Source organism: Peromyscus eremicus, chromosome 20 (genome assembly GCF_949786415.1).
Source record: "Peromyscus eremicus chromosome 20, PerEre_H2_v1, whole genome shotgun sequence".
Taxonomy (NCBI): Eukaryota; Metazoa; Chordata; class Mammalia; order Rodentia; family Cricetidae; genus Peromyscus; species Peromyscus eremicus.
Genome location: NC_081436.1, coordinates 21,721,982 through 21,743,215, shown reverse-complemented (window position 1 = coordinate 21,743,215; position 21,234 = coordinate 21,721,982). Strand labels below are relative to the sequence as shown.

At 41.7% G+C, this 21,234-nt stretch overlaps 3 protein-coding genes across 5 annotated transcripts in view; 1 reads left to right on the top strand and 2 right to left on the bottom strand.

The window, feature by feature from the left end:
* Positions 1-10,542, bottom strand: part of St13 (ST13 Hsp70 interacting protein) — a 37,168-nt gene extending 26,626 nt beyond the window's left edge. The window contains exons 1-2 of the mRNA XM_059247110.1: positions 10,095-10,542; positions 2,262-2,319 (exon numbers count right to left, since the gene is read on the bottom strand). Of these exons, the coding sequence (XP_059103093.1) occupies positions 2,262-2,319; positions 10,095-10,204 (168 nt within the window). The 5' untranslated portion in view covers positions 10,205-10,542. The remainder of the gene's footprint in view (positions 1-2,261; positions 2,320-10,094) is intronic.
* Positions 10,543-10,716: 174 nt separating this feature from the next.
* Positions 10,717-21,234, top strand: part of Xpnpep3 (X-prolyl aminopeptidase 3) — a 52,484-nt gene continuing 41,966 nt past the window's right edge. For 2 of the 3 annotated variants that reach the window (XM_059246945.1, XM_059246948.1), the window contains exons 1-2: positions 10,717-10,899; positions 20,898-21,011. In XM_059246945.1, the coding sequence (XP_059102928.1) occupies positions 10,836-10,899; positions 20,898-21,011 (178 nt within the window). In that variant the 5' untranslated portion in view covers positions 10,717-10,835. Of the gene's footprint in view, positions 10,900-20,897; positions 21,012-21,234 lie in introns of those variants that run through there. The other variant, XM_059246946.1, reaches the window with a different exon arrangement.
* Dnajb7 (DnaJ heat shock protein family (Hsp40) member B7) lies at positions 15,323-16,425 on the bottom strand. The gene has a single exon (XM_059246949.1). It carries the CDS (start codon positions 16,257-16,259, stop codon positions 15,327-15,329), a length of 933 nt encoding a protein of 310 aa, XP_059102932.1. The 5' UTR covers positions 16,260-16,425; the 3' UTR covers positions 15,323-15,326.

Here is a 21,234-nt window from a genome sequence, read left to right as displayed (position 1 = left end):
AAAAAAAAATCACTATCAGCCAACCTCTATCTACTCATCCAACTGTCAGCAGATCAGTAGTAATTTAACTGCACTTTTAGGTTCCCCTCCACTTTCAATCTTAAAAAAACCAAAGTCAGGCCAGGAGTGGTGGCATATACCTTTAATCCCAGCACTCAGTAGATCTCTTTGAATTAGGAGGCCAGCCTGGTCTACAGAAATTCCAGGTCTGCCAGGGATACACAATAAAACTGCCTCAAAAAAAAAAAGCAAGATGGCTTCACAGGTAAAGTCTAAGTTTCTACTTTAATTCTAAAATATTTGTTGAGTGACAAATGTCCAAATTGTCAGTATGTTATTATATACTTCTTCTATCACCAAAAATTTTATTTTTTGAGATAGTGTGGTCATTCGAATAAAAATAGTGCACATAGGATCATGTATTTGAATGCTGAGTCACCACTGAGAGGCACTATTTATTTGAAAGGATTAGGAGGTGTGGCCTTGATGGCGGAAGTGTGTCACTGGGAGTGGGCTTTGAGGTTTCACAGGCCCAAGTCAGTCCAGTGTCTCCCTCTCTGTCTACAGATCAGGATGTAAGTCTCAGCTACTTCTTCAGTGCCTACCTGCTGCCACGCTTCCTGCCATGATAATAATGGACTAATCCTCTGAAACTGTAAGCAAGCCCCCAATTAAATGCTTCTGGCCATCAGAAAGAAAACTAGGGCAGAAATATGGCCACCACACCCAGCTTCACTATGAACTTTTAAAGCATCTGAATTACTAAAAACTGTGGGACTTCTAAAGTTTTACAATTTATATTAACATAAGACCTTAGAGACAAACAAGGAAAGGTCATGGTTAAAAATCATGTTTGTCAAGGTTGACAAGGGGTGAAATGTCTTGGTTAGCTTCACCTGTCGATTTGACACAAACCTATAGTCACCTGGGAATAGAGAGCCTCACCTGAAGAATTGACCAGACCAGACTGGCCTGCAGCCTTCCTTGTGAGACATTTTCTTAATTGCTAATTGACATAGGAGGGTCCAGCCAACTGTGGGAGGTACCACCTCTAGGCAGGTGGGATTGGGCTGCATCTAAGCCATCTATTAAGCATCACTCCTCCACGGTTTCTGCTTCAGTTTCTGCCTCCAGGTCCCCACCCTAAGCTCCTATCCTGGCTTCCCTTTATGATGGACTGAAACCTATCAGCTGAAATAAACCGTTCCTCCCCAAGTTGTTTCTGGTCATAAGGTTTATAAAGCAACAAAAAGCCACTACACCTACAGCTTGGGGTTTTGAGACAGGGTCTCTGTGTGCAACCTTGACTGTCCTGGAACTTGCTCTATAGACCAGGCTGGCCTCAAATTCAGAGATCCACCTGTCTCTTCCTCCTCCCCAGCACTGGGATTAAAGGTGCGCACCACCATAACCATGCAACACCCAGCTTTTTATTTAAGCATGGGCTGGGAATCCAAACTCAGGCTCTCATGTAAAACCATCTTGTGAGCTTTCATTTTTTTCTTTTTGTTGGGGAGAAGGTCTCACTAGGTAATCCAGAATTGTCTGGAGCTCATTATGTAACACAAGATGACCTAAATTCTTGGTCCACTTGCCTCTGTCTCACAAATGCTGAGATTACAAGCATGTATCATTACATCTGGATTATAACTTCTATTTTCTTTTACAAATAATTAAGCCTTTAGGGTTCCAAGTAAAACAGATTTTTCCCATCAATTAGACAACTAATTAGAAAACGGGGGGGGGGGGGGGGGGGGGATCTCAGTACAGGAGAAATGAAAACTATTGAAGAACGTGTTAAGTGTTATTTATCCCTTCATATCCAAACTTCAACCATGAGCAACCTCCCCCAATCTTGCATGCCATTCTGCCAAGTGTGCTAAAACAAAACCATGATTCTATTCTTCATCCTTGGCAATCTCCCCTCAGGTAGCAGGGAGGGAGAATGAGAATGCTCTGAGGTATTTATTTCCCTGTGCTGCTACTAAAGAGACAAGGAAAAAAGCAGTACAGAGTTTACTATTTACAAGCTATTTTAAACACACAGGCAACATTATTCTGAAACAGTTGGCATCCGACTCCAAATTCTCAGTTTTAAATCCGCTTCCAGATTTGATTTAAGAGAAAATTTTCAAAGACAACAAATTTAAAAGATCATACTTCTAAGTGGGGACATCAGAAATAATAAAACTTGTGAACAGCAGTTTAAAAAAAAATACTAGTGTCTTATCCTTAAACAAAGGAAAGAAATTTGAACTTACCTTGGTATTTTCTTCTGTCTTAGTTTTATGAGTAGCAGGTGGTACTTTACCCCCCATGCTTAAAATAAGAAAAGATAGTTGTTTAGAATATTAAATATAAGTAAACTAAAAAGCAATGAACTTATTCTAAAAAAAGGTTAACTGTTTCGAGAACCTTTCAAAGCTTAGAAGAATACACTCTCAATTAATATGAGTGCTTTGTTATGAGTAAGGTTGTCAACTTCAAATTGTTTTTTGCACACTAGTTAATAAAACCTTTCCCTTGTCTCTTATGAGCCTAATAAACTCCTATTATAGCTCTCAGCACTCATTCCCACAGGTAAAACCAAAAGGCAAAGAAGTCAATAAATATACAATGATAAAATCATTCCCTAAGGCATCAGCTCAGAAAACAGGGAGTATGATACATCTGAATGCAGAATTTGAGGTTGACATTTGGCAAGAGTAAACAGGAGCTCAATGGTAAAGTGAGGACTGCCTATGATGCAGGGGTCACTTGGTTCTTTGTAAAGCCCCCCTTCCCAAATAGTATAGTACAATATAAAAATAGTAAAATTCAAAGAGGAGGAGAAGACTACAAAAAGATTAACTGTACATGCTTTGCTTGTTGTAGATTCATGAGTCAACAGTAGAATACCTAAGTGGCTGATGGGTAAAAACCAACCAGCAGAAACAAAAGCAATTTAAGGATTTAACATGTAAAAACTACTACGAAAGACCCTTAAATGTCATTTCTTTTAAAAAGATTTATTATGTATACAGTGTTCTGTCTAAATGTATGCCTGCACACCAAAAAGAAGGCACCAGAAGCTGGGTAGTGGTGGCACACGCCTTTAATCCCAGCACTCGGGAGGCAGAGACAGATGGATTTCTCTGTGAGTTCAAGGCTAGCCTGGGCTACAGAGTGAGTTCCAGGAAAGGCTCCAAAGCTAAACAGAGAAACCCTGTCAAAAAGAGGGCACCAGATCTCATTATAGATGGTTGTGAGCCATGTGGTTGCTGGGAATTGAACTCAGGACCTCTGAAAGAGCAGTACATGCTCTTAATCTGTGAGCCATCTCTCCAGCCCCTTGTCATTTCTTTCTTAAACTTCTACTGTTGTCCTGTGTGGTGTGAAAGTGCAAGTGTACAAATGGAGGTGAGAAGACAACGTTAAGGAGTTAGTTCTCTTCTACAAGGGGATCTCGGAATCAACCCAGGTCATCAGGTGCAGTTAGCAAGCAAGCATTCCTACCTGCTGAGTCATCTTACCAGACCACCATTTCTTTTATGACTAGAGCTGTACTACCCACATTTACATTCCTTCTCACTGGCAGAATCTGGATGTAAAGTGTGTATCTAAGTTGAATTTAGATGGGCACCAGTTTCCAAGTTCTTTACATCAAGTTATCAGTAATGCATGAAAATTGTAGTTATTCAATCCTAGAGTTTGCTATTACCACTCAAAATTTCCAGCCTTTCTCAGACAGTTACATTTCATTGTATTAAGTTCCTTTTCATATAATGTTGGCCACCTGAAGAGCCATTTTTTATAATCAACTCTCATGCAGGTTTGTATTACATTATCTTATTCATGGGCATTCTTTTATCTTCTGTCCACAAGCCTGGGTCAGTTTCATGGGTTGCAAATATCTTCTCTCATCTGTGGCATGCCTCAATAGGATGAACGGCGCTGGGTTTCCCTGTGTAGCTTTGCGCCTTTCCTGGAACTCACTTGGTAGCCCAGGCTGGCCTCGAACTCACGGAGATCCGCCTGGCTCTGCCTCCCGAGTGCTGGGATTAAAGGCGTGCGCCACCACCGCCCAGCAATGTCTTTTAATAAACTCAACATGAAAACAAGTTCAAATGCAAAGCAGCACATGGAAAAGAAAAATCAATTTTTTTTTTTTGGATTTTTTTTGCTTTTCTAAAAAGTTTAGGTGCTTGAGAAGTGGCTCAGTGGTTAAGAGCAGTCACTGTTCTTGAAAGGGCCCTGAATTCAGTTCTCAGCACAGACATGGCAGCTCACAACTGTCTTTAACTCTAGTGTAAAGATTTATTTTTATTTTGTGTATAAGTGTTTGTCTGCATGTATGTATATGCACCAAGTGCATGACTGGTACCCCTGGAAGCCAGTAGAGGGTGTCAGATCCCTGGGACTCGAATGACACACAGTTGTGAGCAATGGCATGGGTGCTGAGAATTATACCTGTGTACTCAGGAAGCAGCCAATACTCCTAACAGCTAACACATCTCCCCTGCCCCTGGTTTTACTTATTAAGACAGAGTTGTAACTACAAAGCCTAAAATAACCTTGAACTTTTGATCTTCCTACATCTTCTAGTGTATGTCATCATATTAACCTTAAGTTTCTTTTTAAGGACCATTCATTCAAGAAAAAAAAAATGTGCAGTTTTTCTGATCTAATTACACACACCAATACCCCTACCATGACTCAATATACTCAATTCCTATATGACAATAGATCACACGGATGTGCAGGGGTGACACAAGCCTTTAATCCCAGCACTCAGGAAGTAGAACCAGGTGGATCTGTGAGTTCAATGCCAGCCTGTTCTACAGAACTAGTTCTAGAACAGCCAAGACCACACACAGAACCCCTGGCTTGAAAAAAAAGAGCATGATCCAAAATGTCTTAATTTCCAATTCAGGAAAGCAAAATGATTTAATAACACTACGAACATTTCTACATTAAAAGACAAAGCAAAAAAAAAAAAAACACTTTTGAAAGTTACACAGTAACCAAACACTGGCTCTTTCAAGTTAAATTTTAATGAAGACACAGGGCTTCTTAAGCTGTGTTTTTCCTAAATTCCAAACTGCAATGTCAGGAATCTAGGATGACATCCAAACATAGTTACAAACAGTTTCACTCTGTGAAGTAATAGCCCTGCCAAGACATGTCATTCTCAGAAAAGCTCAGACAAATCCAAATGGAGGAAATGCTAAAACATCTGGCTTGTAATACTCAAATTGTCAAAATTATGAAAGGCAAGGTAAAATGAAAACTTTAAGAATGAAAAGGAAACATGGTAACAGAATGCACTTCTAATTCTACCGGTTGGATAGTATTAACTCATCCTTATTAGTTGTCTGACTTGGATGGCTGCATTGTACAGACTGTCATTAGTAGGAAACAAACACTCAATGAGATTGAGCATGTTGGCAGCCTACTATCATGAATCAATTTTGAACCAGAAATTGTTCCAAAATTAAAAAATTAAGGAGAAGAACTTCTGCTACACCTCATGTTTTTCACATTCCAAACTGTAGTTCACTACTCCAAGTCCGAACCAATTTTAAATGTAAATTATTGTGATCAATGTTCTCAATGTTCCAAAACTTAAAATAAGCTAGCCTTCTGTAAAAAGTCGACATTTGGACTTTTTCAGCACAGAGATTTTATTGTTATTGATGTTTTTTAATCACTCATCAGACAGGAAGGGGAAGAAACCTTCCTCAAATATTATCACATAAAACTTCTTCATAATTCTCTTGAGAGTTAAAATCTTCAATCTGCTTCGTGCAGATTATTTAAGCACATGTACAAACACCAGAGTGTTACAGTCTAAATTCTGTATTGAGGGTAGAAATGCATTCTATCCACTTTCAAATATTTACTCAAAGTCGTGTTCCTGGGGCTTAATTATCACCAAGTGCAATGATTAAAGTAGGCCTAAGACACAAAGAAAGAGTAATTAAATCGGAGAATATGGTGTCAGACAATGGTACCCTCTCAATAAAGAGTAGAACAGAAGTATTGCAAAATGTGTTTGTTTAAAAGAACAGTTTACCTGGATTCACACGTATTACTGTGAATTCAGATTTGGTTCTACTTCTTTGTGTAATTTTTTTTTTCTTTTTCTTTCTTTCGAGACAAGGTCTCACTAGCCTTGGCTGGCCTGGAGCTACCCTCTAACTCAAGAGATTCACCTGCCTCTACCTCCCAGATGCTGGGATTAAAGATGTGTGTCACCCATACCCAGCATCTTGTTATCTTTATTCAATCTACGTTGAGGCTATATTGGGTGGGCATGTGGCACAACTGGTAGAGTACTTGGCCTAGGAACCTCTGGATTCAGTCCCCAGCACTGAACTTCCATTTTTGCATATGGGATCACTTTAATTGAGTTTGTGTCATTTCTTTCTCCTCTGCATCCCTGTCAGCCATTGCAAATTAGGCTAACTACAGAGACTTCTAGATCCAGGAATACTCATGATATTATTAACATTCCTGTTATTGTGTTATTAAGAATATTGTTATTAATTATATTATTAATTAACATAGAGTCAAAACCATTTCAGAGTTCTCTTTTTCCACATAGCCAGTGTCCACTCAAATTTAAAATGTTGCAGCCAGGCGGTGGTGGCGCATGCCTTTAATCCCAGCACTCGGGAGGAAGAGCCAGGTGGATCTCTGTGAGTTCGAGGCCAGCCTGGTCTACACAGCAACAGCCAGGACAGCACCAAAGCTACACAAAGAAACCTTGCCTCAAAAAACCAAAAAAATAAAATAAAATAAAATAAAATGTTGCCAACAGTTTGCTGTAAATGCTGCCATTGTTCAGATTAACTTTATATTTGATATAAGAATTCATTGGTTACTGGGCAGTGGTGGCACACACCTTTAATCCCAGCACTTGAGAGACAGAGGCAGCCAGATCTCTGAGTTCAGGGCCAGCCATGGCTACACAGAGAAACCCTGTCTTGAAAAACAAACAAACAAAGTGTTTTTAATTTTTTTATCATCCCCTCTTCCTCCCTAAGAGGAATGAGGGAAAACAAAACCCCAGTATTCTTCCCTTGGAATGTCTGTTTCACCTAGAATTTTAGTAACAATTTATTTGGGGACTCTTCTTTAACAAGATACAGTGGATCAAAGAACAGAAATATCTTAAGCTTTAGGATTAACAAGCTGTTTATCAGGGGAAAACCACTAAAATCCAGTCCTCAATTTTTTTTTTCCCCCTGATTTTTTGAGACTGGGTTTCTTTGTACAGTTTTGGTGCCTGTCCTGGATCTCGCTCTGTAGACCAGGCTAGCCTGGAACTCACAGAGATCCACCCTGCTCTGAGTGCTGGGATTAAAGGCGTGCGCCATGGCTGCCTGGCCCAGTCCTCAATTCTTAGTCCTAACAATTATCTAATGGCAACCTGTGGACTTTTTGTTTTTGAGAAAGCAAAGATAAAAAAAAAAAAAAAAAAGAAAAAAAAAAGAAAAAAAAAAAAAACAAACCAGGATTGCTGAAGGGTATGCACCAGGGTTCAAAGCCATGTCCCACAGGTACGCCACTAGCCCTACAAAATAGGAGTCTCTTCCATTGTTTTCATAAAGTCACTACAATAATTTTTACAGTTCTATTTATTTAACACAAGTAAAAACTTGTAAACTTCTCTAGTTTACTGCTCATGTCTTAAAGCAGCACCTATTCATCCTCTTGAAATGCAACTTTAGCGTGAGTGTTTGTTTTATTCTTTGGAGGGGTGGGAGTGGGTTTCATCTTTAATCAGGGTCCTGCTATGTTTGGCCAGGCTACTGCAGCCTCAACCTCCAGAGGAACTGGAAACTCAGGAACACGTTACCCCACTGTTCCCACTTAATATTCCCTGCTAGCAGGTTGGTTCTTTTTTTTTTCCTCTGGGGAGGGGTATACTGGAACTTGCACTAAGCTTCCCACTAGAAGTCATTTTTAAAAGAATCCCTTCCTGGACAAGATTTGCAGCTCTCCTTTTGTCAGCTGAGGAGCCTCCCCTCCAATAGGTAGATTGCCAAACCGTTAGAAAGCAATTCTCAAAACAAATTTTGTACCATTCATCTGTCCTCTCCTCCCCCGCCCCCCTCTCTTTGGTTTATTGAGACAGGGTTTCTCTGTGTAGCCCTGGCTGTCCTGGAACTCACTCTGTAGACCAGGAAGGCCTCGAACTCACAGAGATCCGCCTGCCTCTCTACCTGCTGGGATTAAAGCAGTGTGCCACCACCACCAAGCTCACCTGTACTTCGCTATACAGATAGTGGATTAGAAGGGCTGAAGTCCCTTCAAAACGGACCTCTTCCCGCATAATCGCCTTGGACCACAACTCTTCTTTGTTAATACTTGAAAGAGAAGCATCAGCTTTGCCCTTTGGTAGGATTTAAAATAAGGATTGGAGAAATTATAGCTCACCAGTTGAGAGCACTTGCTGTTCTTTCAGAGAACCTGGGTTTATTTCCCAGCACCCACATGGTAGTTCACAACTGTCTGTGACAACAGTTCCAAAGGACTGGATACCTACTCTGGCTTCACTAGAAGGCATGTGGTACACTTGCTAAAGTGCAAGCAAAATACATAAGTACATCTTTCTAAAACAATTTTTAATCATATAAAGGGTCCTTCCTAGGTGGAAGTATCAGGGATGTGGTGAGGCTCCTTAAGTAAAGCCACTGCCTCCTGGTCAAAGGAACAGAACCTGAGTTTCTCCTGTCCCTGGAAGGACACTACATTCTAAACCACCCAAAACATTATATACTGGGGCTGGAGAGATTGCTCAGTGATTAAGAATATTTGCTGCACACCTTGAATCCCAGCACTCGGGAGGCAGAGGCGGGCAGATCTTTGTGAGTTTGAGGTCAGTCTGGTCTACATAGCAAGTTCTCAGTATGCAGAGCTACATGGTGAGATCCTGTCTCAAAAAATAAATATTCTTTAAAAAAAAAAAATCACATATTATTTGAGGCTCCCCCTAAAAAGTTAACCCAACTGGTCTTGTCAATCACCTGGCCAGAAAACCACCTCTCAGAAAAGCTGATTCATCTAAAGCCATGCAAAAGCAATTAGATAATTAACAAAGTAAAGCCCAGAAGTCCTTCCCTCCACACAGACCTCCACGGCTAAGCCTGTTTTTTCGGGGTTCTAATTACAAAATATAACTTCACCTTCCCCCCATCTCTTCCTTGGATATTAACTAAAGTCCTTAACAAGCTCGACCTGACGCTGAATTCTCACTTTTCCTGAAGATTCTCCCCCATTTCTACAACTCCTGCTTGTAAGCGTCCACTGCTGACCCTAATTCAGAAGGCATGACTTAACTATCTTCACCCCGCCTTCTCCCTGGTAGCTGCAGAGATTGACAGCTTGCCTGCACTGTTCTTTTTTCCCCAAATTCCCTTCAATCCTGTCCTAAAAATCTTTTATCAACGAGCCTAAAACATCGAAAGGGAAAACCAATTCCCGAGTAATACTGTTTCCCAGCAGCTGGTACACTATCTACTCACGGAATTCCTCATACGCGGGCGAAATACTCTCTAGTTAGTGCTGCAAGCACGCTGGTCTTTGAAAAATCATTTTGCTACAGAGTCTGAAGTGACAGCGCTCCAACTAACGTGGATATAAATGATTCCCAACACAATTGCATGCAATTAAAATCCCTCTAACGTACAGCAGAAATAATTTAAGTGATTAAGTAAGTAACCACTATAAGATCGTACTTAAAACGAAATATGGGTCAAAGCGACTTAAACAAGACGCCAGTTTAAAGAAAAACAACCCCTCTGTAAATGCTTTGTCTCGTTTCGCGCATTATTTCCAGTGCTCAAATTCCCCACAATCCTCCACATTTTATTTCTCCCCAAAACACACACCCACACCCCTGGAGACTTCACTGTGGGAAACCTGGCTCTACCCTCTGCTTTTCCACTCCTAAATAACCCAGAGGCCCTGATCCGCGCGGGTAACTTCTCAAAGCCCCTAGGGAGCGGACCACGAGGGCCGAGACCCGCTCCCCTCCGCCCCACGCCAGCTCGGGCCCAGCTTCGCCCTCTTCCCGTCGCCAACGGTCCGCGGGGCCCAGGGCTCACCTCTCCACCCACTCCCTCAGGAAACGCATTTCCTCGGTGTGCAGGACGCTCGGATCCTGCTTACACATCTTCACGAAGGCCCGAAGCTCGCTCACTTTGCGGGGATCCATGGTCGGGAGGCGGGAGGCGGCGGGCGGCGGGCGGCGGTGGAGACCCGAGGCCAGGCCCGGGCGCGGCTCAACGTGACCGAGTAGAAGGGGGCGGCTGCCGCGAGGCAGAACAGACTAGAACCTCCCCGGGCGCTGGCTCCGCCCCCCCAACGGCCTCGTGACCCCGGTCCTTCGCTCGCTCATTCCCACTCCCTCTCTGCCTCTGGACTTGTGCACCGCCTAGAACCTTCTAGAAGGCTAGCTGTCCGTGACATTGCCTGCTTCTAGACCCGAACATTCTTGCGCGTATTCTTCCCTCTGATCCTAGCTCCTGGGAACAGATGAAGGACCTTGCGTGTGTGCTTTCGAGCGGGAGACAGGGAGGCACTTGGAATAGGATACTCTGTGACGGTGGAAGTAAAGCAGAACCGGACGCCCTGTGGGAGTTGGGCGGGGAGCCTGGGGGGCCGGCGCGCCAAAACCCAGCCTGGTGACGTCACTGCTCTGCGCCGCCGCGGAAAGAAAGCCCGCCAGCGGCGCCTCGGTACCGGAAGGGGCAGGGCGCTTGGCTGGTTTCCTGGCGACGCGGCCGGGCTGGCGGATTCTTTACCAGCTGCTTGTACTTTCTCTTCCTGACGCGTGGGTGCTGGCCATGCCTTCCCTGCTCTCAACCCCCAAGCTGGTTCCCGTTATAGCAAGGCTCCGCGGCCTCTCAGGTTAGAGTCTTTCCCGCCAGTGTCCCCTCCAGGTCTTCCCTTGGAGAAGCCTAAAGCAGCCCAAAGAGCTACAAATTGATGATCTCTGGTTCTGGACCGGTCGGCTCCTGGGCCCCCACGGATTTTTCTTTCGACCGGCTCCTCTGGGAAAGTGGGCTTTAGGTTCTGAGATTCTGGGAAGACGAAATGACTGAAGAGAGGGGAACCCCGAGGAACTGTCCTCAAAGAGACTCGAACTCGGAATTTGTATCTTTTATCATCATACTTGGCTGAAGTGTTTCATGTCAAGTAGCGTTTGTTTCTTTTAGGGCAACGTAAAATCGTTCCGGTTTTCAAAGGTTTCATGGGAGTGCTAGCTCAAAAGGTAGAAGAAACACGTTTAGGAACAAATGTCTTGTGCAGTTCAGTTTACAAAGTAGTGGAGGTAAGGGAGACGTGGCTAAAAGTCTTATATGAACAGTCAGGCTGATAGCGCGGAGAACGTGAACCCTCTGTGTACAGTATGGTGAGCAATTACATCTGATTAACATAAAATTTTATACTGAATAATGAGTCATCCACCTAGCAAAGGTATCTAATTGGGTTATATTTTAGATGAGTGCGCAAAATGTTAACCAGAAATAGGGTATTTGACATCAAAAGTTGTCTTGGCACTTGTGTGTGATATTTGGGTTCGCTGAAAATGAATTTTTTATATAGCTTTCTATTAAAAAATTGTCCATTGCACCGAGCTGTTCTTTAAGCTTAGTAGTTGTTGTGCCTTTGATGGAATGAATGGAAATAAATGTGATCAGTTATAATCACAGAGACCTGTGACTAGACTAGAACCAGCTTTTTGCTACTGATCTTTAATAACTTTCTTGAAGCTTTGTGTAAATCCTGATTTGATCCAACTTAGGACTAGATCCTGACTAAATACATAAAAATCTCGTAAATTTATTACCGTTTGCTTTTAAGCAAAGAAAGTTCAGCACCTTATTAATTACCACTAAATGTTTCATTGACTCTTCAGTTTACTGATGAGGAACCACAATTAAGGCCTAAACTACATGAAATCAAGCTCAAAAAGGAGAAATGAATTGGAGGACATATCATTACGGTCTGAGATGTTTGGTTTGGTTCTGGAAATGAATTTTCTTTTTTCCAACTTTAAGCCTGAATGGAGAGACAGGTTAATCTTACTAAATGACACATTTTATGTAGATAGCATTTAAAATACCCTAAGCTTTTATGATTTTATTTTCTGAAAATAACTTTGGATGCTAATTGTCCCCAGTTTCTCCTAAAGGATAACTTACCTTTCCTTTCCACTGAGAATCAGATGATCCAAAAGTTCTCATTTGCTATGGTAGTTATTTAAAAATAGTAGTTTTGCCCGGTGGTGGTGGTGGTGGTGATAGCGGCGGCTTACACCTTTGATTCCACACTTGGGAGGCAGAGTAAGGTGGATCTCTTGAGTTCAAGGCTGAGGACAGCCAGGACTACACAAAGAAACCCATGTATTGAAAAACAAAAACTATATATGTGTGCAGTTAATATATATAGTTATATATAATATATACACATATAGTAGTTTATAGTTGTTTCTGGCTTTCAATTTAGTATTTGAAAAAGGTGATAGGTTTTAGTGTTACTGGATTTCCTTGCACCCTTTAATACAGTAATTTACAAGAATTTGGGACTAGCAGCTTCAAAATGCCTAGAATTTATGATAATTACATTTCTAAAATACAAAAGAAAAACAGGATATATATGACCAGTAAATGTTATAAAGGAAGAATTTAATGACAGATTGTTTAAGCACAAAAGTCATGCAGCGAATTGTTTTCAGTGCTTAATAAAGTCGAGCATCTCAGCCGGGGTGATGGTACACGCTTTTAGTCCCAGCACTGGAGGCAGAGGCAGGAGGATCTCTGTGAGTTCGAGGCCAGCCTGGTCTACAAAGTGAGTTCCAGGAAAGGCGCAAAGCTACACAGAGAAACCCTGTCTCGGGGGGAAAAAAAAAGTTGAGCATCTCCTCATGTAGTATATCCAAAACTTAGCCTCTGGGCTCCTGTCTCACTTAAGACAGTTCCATTCTTCTGTTTCCTGTGTTCCAAAAACTGTTGGTCTCAGCTCCTGGCATACCCTGTGAGCATATCCTGTTGGCTCTACCTTTTCAATGTATCCTAATGTTAACACTTTTACTCACACACACCCCCATTGCCACCACCTTGGACCAAACTATTATAATCCCTTAAATGGATTGTGGCAATATTTTAACTTCTCTTTTTCTACCTTTGCTTGTTTGAGTCTTTTGGCAACAACAGAGGAGTTCAATTTGCATATGTTATCCCTCTCCTCAAAACCTTCTATGCCTTAGTTTCTCCCATGTAACAGTTAACATGCATGTGGTGACCAAGCAGCTCCTGAAGAGTCTGCTTCCTTTCAGGGTTTTGGCTTCATCTGTTTGCCATCCTTAGCCTGCGGCACTGATCTAGTGCTCCTCAAAGCTCCTCGTGCAGCCTGCATCAGGAATGTGGCACCTTGCTTGTCCCAGTGTCTGGAAGTGTCTCACCAAATACCCACATGGGAAAACTATAATCCTGTACTCCGAAGTTTCTTTGCTCCATCTCCTTAAGTAAGCAACTAAAAAAGCTAGCAGATCCTGTTTGACTTATTATCTGTCTCCAGTTTGTAGACTCGGTGGCTTTTGTTTGCTTAGCACTGTGTACCTCACATAGCTGACACTGCTTCGCAAGTAGAGGGCCCCCAATAGTAATGTTAAATGAATGAGAGAAGCAGTGTAATGAAGATGAAAGCATTGTAGAAAGCTAAGACGTAACAGTGTTACAGTAAAAGGTGATTTATTTTTAAAAGAAGCAAATTTAAATAAAATATTTAGCTCAAACCATTTGTTTGGTTTCTAATGTATTTGTAACTCACCATTTTTTCTCCCAACATGATCCTTAAATGAAATGGCTATAAATATTTTACAGTAGTGCATTTGTAGCTCCTACATACAGACACGATAAAACTAAAAAGTTTCATATCTGGAAAGAGTGCCTGGTGGCCTGCAGCTCATGATATGGCCAGGTTATTCCAAGGAATCTTGGGGAATACTCACTTTTTTTTAAAGTTGTGGTATAATGCACATTAAATTTAATTTACCATATTAGACATTTTTTTAATGTGCAGTTCATTGGTATTAGTATATTCACATTATTGAGAAGTGGCTTTTCAGAATGTTTTATTTTGCAGGCCTGAAGCTCTATACACACAAAACAGCCTCTTTTCCACTTCCTGTCTCAATTAGACTGCTTTAGATACTGTGTTAACATTAATCACTCAGTATTTGTCTTGAGTGACTGGCTTATTTCACTTAGCATCTTAAGATTTTAGTATTCTTTAGCTCATCTATGTTGTAGCATATGACAAGATTTTTCAGTTAAAACTGCCCTCAGCAAACAACTAAGCAAAAAACTAAGCAGGCAGTATGCCAGGCCTTTTTTTTTTTCCTCTCGTGTGTGTGTGTGTGTGTGTGTGTGTGTGTGTGTGCATATGCTCACAAGTGTGACTACTCATCAATTTTTGTTAATGTCCTGGGCTCTTGATGAACGTTTGGGTTGCTTCTACCTCTTGGATACTGTGAATTAGAACTACTGTGAACATCTTTGTGCAAATATGTCTGGTTACTTCAACCTTCAAATACTTGTTATAGTCTGAACCTGTGTTTCTTAATAGATTTTTATCTCCTAATGCTATGTGCATTTACCAGGAATTTGTGATGATATTAATTAAAGAAATTAAATAGGTCATAAACTTCACCGGGAAAAAAAAAAGTTCTATGCTCAAACTGCTCAAAAGCGAACCGTTAAAAAAAAACTTTGCAGTTTTCCATGGTTTTAAAATCACTATTACACAAATTCACCGTTTTCTGACCTAACCTATTCACACAACTACTGACCAAATGTCCACAATCTTGTTTTTAAAAAAAAAAATTTTTAAGCCATGCACAGTAGTGCACACCTTCAATCTCAGCAACTGAGGCAAAGATAGGCAGGTCTCTGTGAGTTTGAGGCCAGCCTAGAGTACATAGTTGAGACCCCATCTCAAAAACAACACACACACACACACACACACACACACACACACACAAAACCCACGTGGTATTAACAGATGTTATCTCTAAAACTCTGAATAAAGGCTGGGTGGTGGTAGTGCACACCTTTAATCCCAGCACTCAGGAGGCAGAGGTAGGCGGATCTCTGTGAGTTCTAACTCTAGGACAACCTGGGTTACAGAGTGAGTTCCAGGAAAGGCGCAAAGCTACACAGAGAAACCCTGTCTCAAAAAACAACAACAACAAAAAAAAGCTCTGATTAACCAAGACACACAGAAGAGTGGCGTTCAGATGCTCTATGATCATCATGTGTCTAAAGAGTGAATTAGCGATTCCTTTTATTTGACCTCTTCTTCTGCCCCTCTTTGTGCTTTTTTTTCCTCCTACCACCTTCTTTGAATCCTGCTGAGAAAATGGAAGGATCCTTCTTGCTGGTGACCCAAGGTGTACCTTGTTCATTGTTGTCCACGAGAGTATATGGAGATATATTTGGGGGGCTGTGGGAATTTGGTAAATAATTGTTCAATGACTGTCTTCTCCAGTTCCATTTTTCTGCAAAGCCCTCTTCTTCTGCCTCACTGTTGACAAGAAAGGATTTCAACTCATCATCTTCAGCTTCTATATCTTGATGGTACTCAAAAATTTTCTTTGAGTTGATTCTTCTTCCATTAACAGTTTTGCCTGAAGGGGTAATAGGTATATAATTGCCCATCTCGGTATCGTCAAATGCCAGGGAAGAGAATGAAGTAAGGCCCTCATGCCCCAGTGAAACGTAAGACATATAGCCTGTGTCGTACGGAGAAAGCCCGGTAAACACTGGGTGGTCACAGGAATGGGAGAAAAGGGATCCTGTGCCTCTGCTGCTGCTGCTTCTGTTGGAGCTTCTTGAACTGCTCAAAAGGTCCTCCAGTGAGTCTTCAAAGAAGTGAAATGAAAATGGGTCCCTTTCACCAAAAATTTCTTTAAAGACATCATCTGCCTTACGGAATGTGAAACCATACTCACATTCGTCATCAAGATGACTTCCACCTCCGCCGTTTAATCCCTCCTTGCCATATTTATCATAAACGTTCCGTTTTTCACTATTTGATAATACTTCATATGCCTCGGCGACTTCTTTGAATTTTCGCTCTGCTTCCTCTTTATTCTCTGGATTTTTATCAGGATGCCATTTAAGTGCCACTTTTCGGTAAGCTCTTTTTATGTCCTCTGGTGAAGCGTATCTCTGCACCCCTAGAACTTCATAGTAGTCCACCATGGTTTGACAGAGTATTGGAAACAAACACCTTTGATTGTGAGCACTGTTTTCCTTGCAGCTCAGGCTCCGCTGCTGCTGCTGGTGGTAGAAGTGACTGCAAACAGGCACATTTTTACATTGAAGGTAGTGCTAGTGCTGTTGGTCACTGCTGACATCTGATTATGTGGTCAGCAGGGGGGCAGCACATGTCAGAGCTGCATTGTGGTGTCATACTGAGGTAGAGTAGGGATTGGCTCTTCCAAATGCAATTTCCCCAGAGTCATTCTGTGCTCAGCCGCCTCTGCTATTTCTCCCATATCTTCCTGGAAGCTTTGGGTAGTGCCTCAGTGCGATCCGGGCTAATGGCCACAGCATCCCTCCTGTGTATTCTGACTTCCAGATTACTGGCTCTTAATTATTGCACAGTTCTGGATTTTGCTGGTTCATTGATTGGTTGTTTTGTTTTGTTTTTTTCCGAGACAGGGTTTCTTTGTGTAGCCCTGGCTATCCTGGAACTCACTTCCTCTGTAGACCAGTCTGGGCTCGAACTTAGAGATCTACCTGCTACTGCCTCCCGAGTGCTGGGATGAAAGACATGTGATACCACAACCCAGCTTCTATGTTTTGATTTAGAAAAATAAAGACTTAGAAGACTTTGGGTGGAGGGGCACTCAAGCAGTTGAGAAATTTATTCTAAAGACATGCATTCAATAGAAGATATAAATAATTTAATTGTAATGAAAACTATGATGGAAGATACACCAAATAGATACACTGGTTGTGTAAGAGGCACCCCGGGCTATGATTTCGGAGAAGACTTGCTGGAATTAGTAGCCTTCTATTGAAGCTTTCTGCCAGCACTGAGTCTTTGAGATGATAGGGTCTGTGCCTACTTGATGTTTAGTATAAAAACACGAGTAAAAAGTCTCGAAGCCCATGCTATGTAATGTGACTGTTTGCCAGAAGAAAAAAGAAAAGTGAATAAAACTTGTGGAAGCTGTGCATTTATGTATTCAGTATATAATGGCTACTTTGTGCCAGGTAGTTTTAGCTTCTGCTGATAGCCATATTGAACAAAAGTAGTAATTTTCAATTGTAATGAGATACAAAATGGGTAAGGTAGTTCATGCCAGTAATAATGTAGAAGGCTGAGATAGGACGACTAAGGAGAGTTCCAGGCCAGCCTAAATTACAGAGGAAACTGCATAACAAGATTTTACAGAATGTCCAAAAAAAAAAAAAAAAAGCCAGGCGGTGGTGGCACACACCTTTAATCCCAGCACTCAGGAGGTAGAGCCAGGCAGATCTCTGTGAGTTCGAGGCCAGCCTGGTCTCCAAAGCAAGTTCCAGGAAAGACGCAAAGCTACACAGAGAAACCCTGTCTCAAAAAACAAAAAACAAAAACAAAAAAAAAGATTATACACAATGTATAAAATAACTGGCCATGCTCCGGTGGTGCACACCTTTAATCCCAGCTCTCGGGAGGCAGAGGCAGCAGGATCTCTGTGAGTTTGAGGTCAGTCTAGTCTACATAATGAGGTCCAGGACAGCCAGGGCTATGTAAAGAGACCATGTCTCAAAACAACAACAAAAATGCATAAAACAGCTTGAGAAAATGTGATATGTTCTCAAAAACAAATGAGAAGAATGTGATGGACAGGGCAGAGGGCTATTTCACATTGTTTATTAGAAACTTGTAGGGAGATGGCCTTAGAGTTTTGTCTGTTTGGCAGTCCTGGGGATTGACCCAGAGCCCAGCATGTGAATGTTAAGTACTGTACTTCTGAGTTATAGCCCAGCCTCAGACTTCTTTTGTTTGTCTGTCTTGGTTTCTGTTTGTTTTTTCGAGACAGGGTTTCTCTGTGTGACCCTGGCTGTACTGGAATTCACTCTGTAGGCCAGGCTGGCCTCGAACTCAGAGATCTGCCTGCCTCTGTCTCCCTAGTGCTGGGATTAACAGCCTCCACCACCCAGCTCAGCCTCAGACGTGTAATTTTATTCCTTTTCCTTGTACCCCATTCCTTTATACCCCATTAGCATGCTCTTACTATCAGTCATCCTCTGATGCGTCCTCTTTCTAGAAATAATATAAGAGACAAACACTGCTCTGCTCTGGAGAAGGTTATTTCTCTGGAGGTTTTAAGACCTGTATTTAGGCCAGGTACTCGGGAGGCAGAGGCAGGTGGATTTCTGTGAGTTTGAGGCCAGCCTAGTCTACAAAGCAAGTTCCAGGACAACCAGAGCTACACAGAGAAACCCTGTCTCAAAAAAAGTTAGGACAGGGGTAAAAAGATTTTTTTCTTTTCTTCTCTTTTTTTTTTTTTTTTTTTTTTTTGGTTTTTTTGAGACATGGTTTCTCTGTGTAGCTTTGGAGCCTGTCCTGGAAATCGCTCTGTAGAGCAAACCGGCCTCCAACTCACAGAGATCTACCTGCCTCTCCCTCCCTAGTGCTGGAACTAAAGGCGTGTGCCACCATCGCCCAGCTGGGTAGGGATAAATTTCTAAAAATATTAAAGTTGCAAGTTACAAAAGAGGCTGTAAAGTTCTTTTTCTGGTTCTGTCTCAGGTTATTTTTCATTTTGGGTGGTGGGTAAGTGCATGAAAGTATTTGGTAGTAAAAATATAAAATACAATGTAAAACTCCACAACTTCCAATTCCAAATGGCTACTCTAACTGTATAGAAGTTCATTGACATGTATAGACTTTAGGTCTGGTTCCTTTTGAAATGTGATTTTTTTATTTGTAAATTCTTTATAATAAAGTTTATTTTAAAAAAAAAAAATTAAGGATTGCTCAATGCCTGCTCTTTTTCTACCTGGACCTGATTTAAGAACAGAGACAGACTTGTAGTGAGTTCAGCCAGTTCTCAGTCAATACCTTGAAAGCTTAGCAAGTCATTGCATTAGTCCCCAAGCCTGCCACAACTAATACTATAAACTTGGCAGCTTAAAGCAACAGAAATTTGTTTTCTCTCAGTTCTGAAGGTCAGGATAGAAGATCAGGAGTGAGCATGCCTGCACATCTGCAGTGTGTTGGTGTGTGTCTGAACCCTGGCATGGAGCCAGGAATAGAGGTCCTTGAAGCTTGCTGGCCAGCCAGTCTAGCCAAATTGGTGAGCGCCAGGATTAGTGAATCTTTGTCTCTAAAAATGCAGGGAAGAGCAACTAAGACATTTGTCGAGGTTGGTTTTTAGCTCAGTTGCAGAGCGCTTGCTGGATTCAGTCCTCAGCTGGGGGCTGGGGGGCAGTTGTCATAAAGCTCTGGCTTCCACACATGTACCCACAACTCACATATCCACCACACACAGACTCCTAACTCTCAAATACATGCCATTGTTAATGCTTCCCAGGCTCTACAATCTATTCCTAATCTGATTTATGATACTCCCCTTTTGAATTGATTGTATGTCCAAGAGTTTACAGTACTGATTGTGTCATTGGGATTAAATAAGATCTGTATTGAGGCTGGATGGAAGACTGAGTCCAAAGATTTTGAATTTAAATAATCCTAAATTTGAATCTCATTTTATCCAATGCTGTATGAATTTATATAAATTGTTATTCTGTGTCTGATTCTGACAACTCATTGGTTTGGGTTTTTTTGAGACACAGTCTCACTATGTAGCAATGGCTGTCCTAGACCACATGATGTAGACCAATCTGACCTCCAACTTAGAGATCCACCTGCCTCTGCCTCTGCCTGCCAAGTGCCAGGATAAACCGTGTAAAGCTTTCAAAGGTCTGCTAGTGGAGTAGCCTGTTGTTGCACTAGTTCGTTCTCATGTGTTCTCTCTGCCTCCCTCCTCCTCTACATCCGAGCACCTTTGCACGCATGGTGCCTGCTGTAATGACGTCATGAGGCGCTTTTTCTTTCTCCCCTTCAGGGGAGGTAACTTGAGTGATTGCTATTTGGAGCAGTCCTCACCTTCTGCAGTCACACAAACATGTTTTATGAAGAACTCCATGTGCCTCTCCTTGTGACTGGACCCATCTTAATATGTGACAGTTGCTGTGTTTATGAATCTAGCTCCTTATATTATATAGTATTATAATGTTCTGTCTTGCCTCATCTCCATCATGCTTCATTTTGACTACTAGGGCAAACAATCTTACTCTTATGTCTTGCTTAGCATGTGTTCTGGTGATATCCTAAATAAAATGGTTAAATTAATGCTAACCGTGCTCACATTATATGTTAGCTATGGCTAAGCATTTTTTCCTAGATTATTTTTATCAGACTAACATTCCAAGAGTAAATGAAATAGTAAGTACTTGTTTTCTTATAGCTAACATAGTCTCAATTAAAATGTTGATTCTGTTTTTCCAAATTTTAGAGCATAGCCTTGGGCAACCCCCCCCCCAACTCCTTTCTGACCCTGTTTGCTTTTACTCCATCCTCCTCTCTCTCCTCCTCATAGCCCCTTACTCACACTGTGTTGTGTGTGTGTTCGTTCTGCTCTAGCAGACAAGTCTCTGGGAGTAAAGATCTTAACTTGTGTTTCTCAGGGTCCAGTATAGGCTCTGCATAGAGAAAGAGCCACGAACATATTGGAAGGAGGAGGAAAGAAATGCTAATGTGTATTTTGTAAGGATCCAAACTGCTGGGAATAGTGTGCGTGTTGTGAAGATGTTCCATTGCATCCTTTGTTTTTTCTTCAGGATGCATGTCATGTTTACAGCGAAGGTACTCCCTTCAGCCTGTGCCGAAGAAGATTCCAAACCGGTACTTAGGCCAGCCCAGCCCAGTTACACATCCACACCTCCTCAGACCAGGTAAGGCCTTTGACTGTAACAACCACTTCTGTCTAGAATAGTGCTATGCATTAAAATTTTTTCCCAGTAGTAGTGTGTCATGATTGTTAACTGATAGTATTGTTAATGTGACTGAGGAATTAAAGTTTTAATCTTATTTTAATTAAGTTTAGATGAGTCTATAGAGCTACTGGTACTATATTGACATCCAATCTAGAACAATAAATGCAGTGAACTATAATTC